The sequence below is a fragment of the Clinocottus analis genome, unplaced genomic scaffold, assembly GCF_023055335.1.
Source record: "Clinocottus analis isolate CAN_PGR_092001 unplaced genomic scaffold, fCliAna1.0.p SCAF_32, whole genome shotgun sequence".
NCBI lineage: Eukaryota > Metazoa > Chordata > Actinopteri > Perciformes > Cottidae > Clinocottus > Clinocottus analis.
The window spans coordinates 948285-959031 of NW_027176065.1; the positions used below are offsets into that span (position 1 = coordinate 948285).

At 42.7% G+C, this 10747-nt stretch overlaps 1 protein-coding gene across 5 annotated transcripts; it reads right to left on the reverse strand.

Moving 5' to 3' along the window:
• Positions 1–952: 952 nt before the first annotated feature.
• kctd6a (potassium channel tetramerization domain containing 6a) lies at positions 953–10155 on the reverse strand. 5 transcript variants are annotated; one of them, XM_068595784.1, is made up of 6 exons: positions 9900–10035; positions 7721–7833; positions 6014–6183; positions 3022–3289; positions 1773–1931; positions 953–1469 (listed from the first exon to the last, which is right to left on the reverse strand). In XM_068595784.1, exons 2-6 carry the CDS (start codon positions 7745–7747, stop codon positions 1359–1361), a joined length of 735 nt encoding a protein of 244 aa, XP_068451885.1. In that variant the 5' UTR covers positions 7748–7833; positions 9900–10035; the 3' UTR covers positions 953–1358. The 5 variants fall into 5 exon arrangements, with proteins under 5 accessions (XP_068451885.1, XP_068451887.1, XP_068451886.1 ...); XM_068595786.1 differs by lacking the exon at positions 9900–10035 and adding an exon at positions 9120–9889; XM_068595785.1 differs by lacking the exon at positions 9900–10035 and adding an exon at positions 8312–8924.
• Positions 10156–10747: the final 592 nt, after the last annotated feature.

Sequence of the window (10747 nt, forward strand, 5' to 3'; positions counted from 1 at the left end):
AAGAAAGAAAGAACGCGAGTTTAAGATATCTCAGCATTGGCTTCTGTATTCAGAACTAGAGGTTTCCACCTGGTCCCCCATAAAGGCTTGAGCCTTTCGTCAAAAGGTAGGGTAGTTGTAGTAGTTATGACCATTCAGTCCTTCGGTCAGTACCCTTACGCTCGGATTCTCCTCAGTTGTTTCTCCAGCCGGGTTTCTCAGTGTACATCTGCATATTCCAGACATAGCTGGACTCTGCATTACATGCCTCCTTAATTTTGATACAGAATTAATATCAATCAAAAGTTTATGTGCGGGCCTGGATTGTGCAGAAAGGGCAATCGTTGGGCCCACGTGGCCTTTACATCCTGTATCGATGTGAGTTCTTTCACAAAGCAGACGAAAGCATGGAAAGTCTTCAGAGACATGGTGGCTGGAAATATTGCTGCTCCAGCAGCAGCATTCCAAAGGCTTGTTGTTGCTTTGCCTTTTGACTTAGACGCTCCTGCCAAAAGAGCAACCCTATGTAAGCTCGCAAGCGGTTCACATCCAAGTCTGTCCAACTGTCCCCGACACAGTTCAAGTAAGGAGAAGGACCATGACTTTCCATTTCTGGAGTTTAACATGTCCTTTTTTAGAGACCAAGCTAGAACAGAATCTGTTGGTGGCATATGTTTGACTGTCTCCGGTGTTGACTGAACTATAAATGTTCTAACAGGAATATATTCCCTTTAGCACAGAGTGTAGACCATATCATGAGGTTGTCACACTTCAGCAGGCCTGTTGATGGCAGGTTAGGGCCCAAAGATTCCCAAAAATAAACTCAAATAAACGTTTGAATACATTATCATACAAATTGTGAATTGTGGATTTTGTCCCCTTCACTAACATTGTGCAGGAGGAGGAATCTCTACTTTCAGTTGGTCAAAAATGTGTAAATTTCTGCGAGACGGGGGGACAAACAGGACAAAAATTGACCTGAGATCATAATTGTCCAGATTGTTTTATTTGCAAATATTATTATTTCCTAGTCATTGATGTACAACATATCTGTGATAATGCTGATATGTCAAATATGCTTTCATAAATACATACTGTGGTCATACATGTACCGGAACATTGCAGCAATATGTGATAGTTGAATAAAACAGAAACATCTCAGGATAATGTACCACATGTGGCTAATTTACTAGCCTTAAAAAAACCCTCTAGTTGTGCTGAAGGAAATAGCAACGAGTCAAAAATGACCTCACTTTCCAAAATAAATAACCTCACTTTCTAAAAAAATGACCTTCTCTTCCAAAAGAAAAGATTTTGATTAAAAAAACAACACACGTCGTACAAAATATGAACACATAACAACAAAGCCACTCCGTCTGTCAGCCGTTCACTCTGTGAGCTCGTCGGCAGAACGTCCAGTGATGTTCCACCGTGTTCTCGTTGGCCCGTTCGCTCATGTGGTGAACACGTGTGTCGCGTATTGTGAAACCCTGGAAAGTAATGAGACAGGCAAACTGAGTCATCATTTCACTATTAGCCATTATTACAAAAATATAATAAAAAGGGGGGGGGAAGCTATTTCGTACAACCCATTTATGGTCGGTTCTTTTTCAAATTCAAAACACATGTAAGTGAGGAAACATCTGCCTTCATGTTTTTCAATAACGCAAAAACTATAATATTGACCATTAAGCTAAAAACACCAGCTAGCAGTAGGTGTTGGTGAACAGTGTTTTCTAGCTGAGGGATCATTTCTACACATGATGTTTGAAGACGAGATAAAAACCACGTACAGCTTTGGAGATGAAGTCCAGCAGGTGGACGCGCAGGCCGACTTCCTGTTGGTGGTCACATGGTCCAAAGGTGAAGGACACCTGGTAGTCTCTGGAGTCCATCATGTGTTTGTTCCACTTTGTGAAACTGCTGGAGATGGACTCCAACATTGCATGAACCTAAAAATAAAAGCGAGAAGAGAGTCATGTGACTACTGGTTGTGTCTAAATGGGAACCTACATTTTGCAAAAAATCAACGACCTATCCCAACCTTAACCATTCAAGGTCAATGCATTATTGTAACCATTCAAGGTCAATGCATTATTGTAACCATTCAAGGTCAATGCATTATTGTAACCATTCAAGGTCAATGCATTATTGTAACCATTCAAGGTCAATGCATTATTGTAATCAAAAGGTCAATGCCAAAACACAACCATTCAAGGTCAATGCCTAAACTAAACCATTCAAGGGCAATACCTAAACTTGAACACATAGAGGTTAATGCCTACACTTTGCTATTCAAGGTCAATGTCTAATCTTAACCATTCCTGGTCAATGCCTCACTGTGACCATATAGAGGTTAATGCATTAACGTAACCCTGCAAGAGAGGCCAATGCCTAACCGTAAACACGTAGAGGTCAATGCCTACGTCGAACTATTCAAGGTCAATGCCTGAACTCAATCATTTGAGCTGCTGCACCGTGGAGGGGAGAGGCGTGGTCCCAGTCCCGGCTGACTAGCACCAGCAGCAACAGCGCTGTGTATGATTAAATATGACTGCAGACTCCGTAATCCCCTGTGCGAAAGGCGTCATCAGTACACAAGCAAGTCATCTGTTAATCCACCAGCAAGGTTGCTTTTTGGTTCTAGGTAGAAGCGAGAAGTTTCTATCAGCTTCGTGCTCCACTGACCAATCACAGCACATGTTAATGGTCACGCTGGGCCACTGACCAATCATATACTTCGGCGCCATTTCGCAAGCCCTGCACTTCAAAGAATCCGCCCAGCTTGTCAAACTAAGGATCTAAATTTGTTGAAGTCCATGACAATCAACCACAACGCCCACTCTCAGTGTGCTTTAAATCTGCAAAGGCTGAAACTGCTTTGCTGCCATAGAGACACAGGAGAGAAAAAAATCTGATTGGATGAAAGCCTGCTGCCCTGAAAAGCAGTGCTGAAGGCTCAAGGCTGAAGGCAGAGCAACAGAGGAAGACATGAGCTGTGCAATGAGGAAATAAGCTGATAGGGAAAAATAATTATCGTACTATATCTCCACTGACCTTGGTGGTGATCGTGAGCTGGGTGATGATGACTGCGACGGGGTTGGAGTACTTGGACAGCTTCCTGGTGCTGGACAGCTCCACCACCTCCTCATAGGTGTCAGTGGGGTATGGCGGCAGCGGTCTGGGGTCTCCTAGACACTGAATCAGGGGCTCAATCTGATAGAAGTCAGCCTCCTTCCTGAGCAGCTCAGCCTCCTTGAAGTCGCAGGGCAGCGTCAGCTCGGACGTCCGCAGGAAGTTGAGGATGTAGCTGAAACAGCAGAAACAGAGATAGGTCAGCCCAGACTGCTGAGCTGATGGTTCTGTACGAGTCTGAACTGTCAGTTAAAGTCAAGATGGGAAACGAAGGGAGAGAGCTGCTTCACACCTACAGAGTGAGAACGGCTGTTTAGTTTTTTCTAAGGTTTAAGTTTCATCTTAAATAAGGTTTGTATGGTAGTCTTTATTTTTGATATCATCAACAAATCCCATCCATCCATTATCTTATCCTCATTTAGGGTCGCGGGATCAACAAATCCCATGAAAAGTAAAAAAACAAGAATGCGTTGGTCCATCTCTGAATACTTTCTGACTTTCCCACCAGGCGGCAACTTCCAGTTCTACAAAGTGAAGTCAATGCGGAATCGTCTTCAACTTGCATTCTCTCTCCCGGCCACCAGGAGGGGGCTCCTCTGGTTGCAAAAAGAAGACAGATTGTATTAATTTATTACCTCAGTAAACTTTGTAAACATAAGTTTATGATCTCAATGTCTAGTTTCAAGTCCTCTTCAATACAGCATGATGTTTATTTCGTACATTATGGTCAATTTAGAGTAAAACAGACATTAATTCTTCAATCTGCATTATGTTTTGATGCTTCAAATGGTTTCATGTGAAGCACTTTGAATCGCCTTGTAGTTGGAATGGGCTTCACAAATAAACTTGCCTTGCCGAGAGCAGAGTATGAGTCGGACAAGCAGGGCTACTTGGTGACTCACAGGTCCATAGGCATATACGGTTTGTCCACGTCACTCGCCCGCAGTCCATTTATGGTCACTTCCTTTTACTGATTGCTAAGAAAGCCAAGATGGCGGTGGCCATGATACAAGATGGCGACGGTCAAAACGCTGAACTCAAAGCTTCACAACAGCTGTTCACAAACCAATGGTCAATGTTATGGTAAATTTGTGTTCTAAAGTTAGAGACTGTTTGTCAATAAATGTTGTGGTTTTTGTATAAACTACTCCCTAACATATTTATATTATACAAAAAATTAAATAAAAACAAAGATCAAACGCACATTATTACAAAAACTTTGTTCAAAGCTTTTTTTGTGACAGTTCAGAAGGACAAAACTCTGGTCCCTATAAATAATTGTGAGCTGCTAAGATGGGGGCACACCTGTTCACATACATGTATGTGAACAGATGTGCCCCACACCTAAGGTATGTGAACAGATGTGCCCCACACCACATGTATGTGAACAGGTGTGCCCCACACCACATGTATGTGAACAGGTGTGCCTCACACTACATGTATGTGAACAGGTGTGCCCCACACCAAAGGTATGTGAACAGGTGTACCCCACACCAAAGGTATGTGAACAGGTGTGCCCCACACCACACACATGTGAACAGGTGTGCCCCACACCTTAGGTATGTGAACAGGTGTGCCCCACACCACATGTATGTGAACATGTGTGCCCCACACCAAATGTATGTGAACAGGTGTGCCCCATACCATAGGTATGTGAACCTGTGGTATGGGGCACACTTGTAGCATGCACTGCTAAGAAGCTTGCTTTTTCGTGGTAGAATACTGTTTATTCGAGGGTGACAAAATGAATATGCATTGTGGGAGTTGTAGTCTGTGGTCACTGTGCTCTGTAAAGCAAAGCAGCATAGACTTGAATTGTCTGACGACCGTATGCCTTTCAAGCTGTTGCAGGCCACATAAAATGCCGTGAGTTTCACACCTACGGTCTACACGGTCAATTTTAAAGACAGATTGGAGAAAGAAACGGTTTTAGCACTCCTCCGAAGCGTGGGGGAGTTATTCATTCTTGCTCTTACGTTGGTTTTGGAATTAATAACTACATTAAAAATCATCAGTCAAGGTGCAGGACCATCTGTCAGAGGGGTGCGCTACAACTATAGCTCTTACGACCCAGTTCTGATTGTTTAAAGATGTCCAAGGACCATTGTACCAAATACATCCGAAAAAAAATGTTGAAAACATTTTGAAATAATAAACGGGGCTATAAATACGTGATATGCCACCGTCAGCAATAATGACCTGAATAAATATTCTGCTACCCATCACTGCCTGCCATCATGAATCCAGTTGTAATGTATTCAGGGTCATATTTCCTCACCACAGCCGCTTTAATGCCCGGCCGTACCCGAGCCTCAGGGCCGGGAGCCGAGGACGTGAAAGGGCTCATGGGGCACGGGTGATTTTTATATTTCATCAGAGGGAGAAAGAGAACATCTTGAAAGCTAGAACTGTGTGTGTGTGTGTGTGTGTGTGGTTCAGCTTTGCACTACTAGGAACGCAATGGGATGCTTTGCGTGTAGAGACGCCGCAGCAGCAGAGTTTTTTTACTCTGACATTGCCGAGAGAAAGAAAGTTGAATATCTGACTGAGATCTGTTTCTCTTTGTGGAGCCGACCAGTAGCTTTTATATTGTATATGTAAGCTTCACTAAGGTCTCGTAATGATTGTTTGATTTGTATTCGATGCTGCAACAGTTATACAATTAGACTGCAGTCATGATGGAGTGTTGAAGTTGTATTGTGTGTGAATAAAGTGTGGCTGATGCTTGTGTGGGTCGACCGGCCGGCGCCACAGTTGAGTTGTGATGGAGCTTGGGGGATTGTGGGCGGGCCCACTTCGTGGTACTTTAATGTGGCCTGCACCCCTGCATCGAGGAGAAAGCTAGCCAGCTAACTCGTTTGTCTCGACACGACGCGGCTAGCTGCACGCACACACTCACCGGAACAGCGGGCCGTCGCGGTCGATGAAGTAGTGCCCGCGGGCGTCCCGGACGGTGGGGAGGTCTCCTCCGAACATGGCGCCCAGCATGGACTCGGGGTAGCGCAGCAGCATGGACAGAGTCGTGCTGTACACACAGCCGCCCACATTCAGAGTCATTGTCTCCCCCATCTGGAGAGAGCGGGAACAGCAGTCAAGACAACAAGAACTCATTTGGGCTCTCGGAGCTTTGCTCGTCCACTTCTGGAGTCCAGCAGGACTGAAGAAGAGCAGAAGCAAGGACACACCTGGAGTCCTTTAATCCCACGTGGATATTTAAAATATTACCAAATCTGGTATCACGTGGCTGATTCATCCCCACTGTGAGAAGGAGAAGTACCGCAAGTCCTTCCTTCCTGCTGCTGCCAGACTGCATAACCAGCTGAGCTCACAGTAGACCACAAAAACACTTCAATCACTTTGGTCTTTTAACCACTGGTGCACTATAAATACTTGTTTATTCTGTATATATATATATATATATATATATATATATATATATATATATATATATATATATATATATATATATATATATATATATATATACTGGTGATATTGTGGATTATTTTACTGAGGATTATTTTACTGTTTTTTATCACTGTTTACTTATATTTATTACTTGTTTTTTATGTGTGTCTCTTGCTGCTGTAATCCTGCAATCTCCCCACTGTGGGACCAATACATAAATATCTCATCTTATCTAAAACAGCTTGTTTTACCAAGATACACTTACATTTATTCTTTACCTTTTTTTTATATGTATTTTTTTTATTACAGTAAACCACATTGAAATCTAAATTGTTGATTACTTGACGAAAAAAAAATCTCAAAACCAGGACTTTCACTGATGACCTGTAATTGCATAAGAACAAATGGAATTATTGGGACTGAAACTGACGTGATCCTGCAGACTTGCTCGTGGTGTTTTCCATCCGCGAGGCAGTTTATTTTGTTTGTGTCATTATAATGTTCTAAATTGCAGCCATCAGTCTAATCAAGTCACAACCAAAGCAAGAACGCTTCATCTGGATTTATCGGAGCGCTAAAGCCAATGAGAACACAAGCTGTCTGATGACCTTGAGAGTGATGTGGCGTGACCTTGGCTTTAGAGAGAGAGAGAGTTGATGTAGGGATTAAAAAGTAGCACTGGTACGTCCCTAAACTGAATCTAAACCTAATCCTTAACCCTGGAACCGAGTTTAAACCCTCAAACAACTATTTGAAGGTCATATCAAAGAAAGACGTACAACGATACACACACACACACATGAAGCAGCATGAAAGCACGTGTCATCACTGAAATGGCTGTGTACACAACTGCATCCTGACACGCTATAATTGGGAAGTCAAATGGAGTTTGTTGTGCGTGGCAGGATGCACCAGAATCCGCTTTAATGTCCAAGTAAGTGTGTGCTCACACGAGGAATTTAACTTAACAGCTGAAGACACAAATCCACTATTCCCTCACGTAGCTGTGACCCGTTCAGTCATGTGACGCAGGGAAGACGCGTCGCTTGAGTATACTTCAGTGTCTGCATGGTAGTAGCACACTTAATCGTTAATGCGGTATGCAGCACTGATACGTAGCATGTAGCATGTGGTCCGTATGGGACTTTGAACACACACACACGCACACACACACACACACACAGACACGTGCACACACCATGTGACCCAGGTCTCCATTCTCCATCTGCGGCCCTCGGCCGGCTGACTGCGGTCGTTTCTCCTCTTGGGGTCGTCAGACTGTCGAGGAGATCATGTCGTTTCCACCGACACCTGCAAACAAGAGGTCGATGAGATGGTTGCCATGGAGACGGGCGACCAGCCGACGCCGCGCCGCGTCGCCGCGGTCCGGACATCATCTGGCCGATTAGTGTCGTGTGACTGATGTGTGTTCGCCGTGTGCCAGCCAGCAAGAGGAGGAGGAGAAGGAGGAGGAGGAGGAGGAAGAACTGGTTTCAAACGTTGATTTCAAGCAGGCGGATTGATTTGCGCCGCGATGTTTTAACGAGCTGCGATCAAACCGAACGCCTCGAATGAGACTCGGCTGCGTTAAAGGCTGACAAATCTCTCAAGGTCCGTTTGAAATTTTTTCCGCGTGATGCAAATTCATGCGGCAGCACCAGAGAGACAGCGTCCCTTTTCCATTGATCGACTTCATCGTCAAAACATGCCGCCGACATTACCCACGATGCAACTGGATTGGTGAAACTTCATTCAAAGTGTTCGCCGAGTAGCTTCAAAGAGGTCTCACCGCTCTGCAGCAGGTTGAAAGGGAGAAGCTTTGTGGCCTCTTTCAGCTGTAAGATCCAGATGTGTTGCTCTGGTCGGTCTCACACCCGGACATGCAGACCAAACCAGAGTTTAAAGGACTGTGAACATTGGACATGAGCATTGACGCTGAATAACAAAAGGGTACAAAACCATGAGGCTGGATTCGATCCCCCAAAGGTGCAGAACCCGCTGAGTTAATGTCGGTTTGTTGTTGTTTGTTCTGCCGCAACGAAAACAAGCAAGAAAGACGATACCTGGCCCCGATGGAAATGTGTCTTTCTTTCGACAGTAATATGTTCAGCAGTCACCGGCAACAGATTCAAGTTAGTCAATTTAAGAAGGTCGTTTTGCAAGTCAAAAAAGTCTCAGTTTGTCGTAGTGCCGTTTAGTTTCGTGTGAAACGTCTCTCGTCTCACACGATGCACGGCGCCAAGCCGTTACCTTAGCTTGATAGCCAGCTCAGTAACTCGATTATACTCGTGCACAAATTAAACATCATCTTACCTGATGACTTCCTTTTACAGGCAAAATGCAAAAAAAACAACAATATTAAACCTGGTTGTTCGTGTGAGAGACGACTTTGTGTAGTCTTTCTAACGACATATTTTCAGTTAAATTGAAAAACATCAAATCTGTAATACAAGGCACATTTCAAATGGGATCAAACATTATTTGTCTATCGACATTGACAACTAGACATAATGTGGAAGTGCTTCTCCAATCGGCCTCATGGTGGCGCTGCAATGTAACACCCCCACAAAAAAACACAATGAATGGAAAGGCCCAACCTTCACACTGTTCGGCTGGTTAAACGTGACGGACATTTCCATCTCAATGAGCTCTCATCGGGGTCGTGAAACACATTGCAGACAACATCCACTAACAGTACCAACCCGATTTAAAGCTTGGGTCGGTACTGTTAAGGAACCAGCAAGAGTAGGCTAGAATTTAAAACAAATTATTCAAACTGAAAACAAATCCCTGTGTTGCCAACTCTTTTCCACTGAGAGCAGCTGTCAGCGCTGTTGGCAACACGGACAACTTTCAGGCCTTTGTGATGAAAATATCGTTTTTTTAGGGCATTGACTGGTCACTGTACTGCAGTCCACTAATAATGTTATTACTATAGATTAGACTATTAATACGTATATAAGTAATTACAATGAAATACCAGCTGCAACATTAATAGGGACAATAATAATATGAATAATATAGTAATGTTTTTGAATGATTCATTCTGCATGAGTATCCTTTTTTTATTTTTGGTAATAACTTTTCGCGTATAAGTATATTTTGATGCAAATATCACGAGAAGAGTATTTATACGTTGTGTTTACCGTTACGTATGTAATTAAAAGATAGGAGTACTTCTTACACAGAGGATCCTATTCAGCAGTTTTGGGGTTCTTTAATTGAATGTGGTAATTTGTATATGCTCTAGTTTGGTGTTTCTGCGTCAAACACACAGTGACACGTTTGTATTATTTTTCCACATTAACGCGAACACGCGCTATAACTCGTGAGGGCGGCGATAACCTTCCGGGTTGCCGTAGTGACAATTAACTGACCGTCCGTTGTGTCGTCAGGCGGTTTGACGGCAGTTAGCTCGCGAGACGCTCGTGTTGTGAGAATGATGCCGACGTAACGACGACGTCACAACGTCACTTTGAGGATGTGAAAAGAAACGTTAAGAAGTCCGGACGGTCTTACCGGTCACCGCGACGTCACTGCTTCAACGCGACCAACGGTCGGAGGTGGAACATCCCAACTAACGTTAGCTATAATAACCGTTTGCGTCCATCGGTTACAGTTCTGTCAAACGCGCGTCGACTATGACGAGACTTCCCGTAAGACCTGTCAAAATAAGAGCTCGAAAAGTAAGACTCGTAATAAAATAAGATAAAATAATCTTTTTATTAGTTCCGCAGTCGGGAAATTGCAGGATTACAGCAGCAGTGCACACAAGAGACACATAGTAAAATACAAAACAAGTAATATAAATAAAGAGTAAAAACAGTAAAGAAGAAAATAAAATAAGTGTGTGTGTTCGTATATATATATATATATATATATATATATATATATATATATATATATATATATATATATATATATATATATATATATATATATATATAACGTTATATAAATACCAATGCTGGAATGTAATATAGTAATTTACTCAAGTAATGTAACGTTAATTAAATACATTTAATTTACTTTACTTGAGTATTGCTGTTTGATGGCAACTTTATCATTCTAGTCCACTTCATTCTGGAGAAATGTTGTACATTCATTTGTTTTACTATGTTTAAATTATTAATACAAAATAAAAATGTATTAATAAAGTGGTTACCTGTATATAAACAATAAATGTTTTTTTGAGTAGCTGTAAGTAAAAGTTTGAATGCCTGCA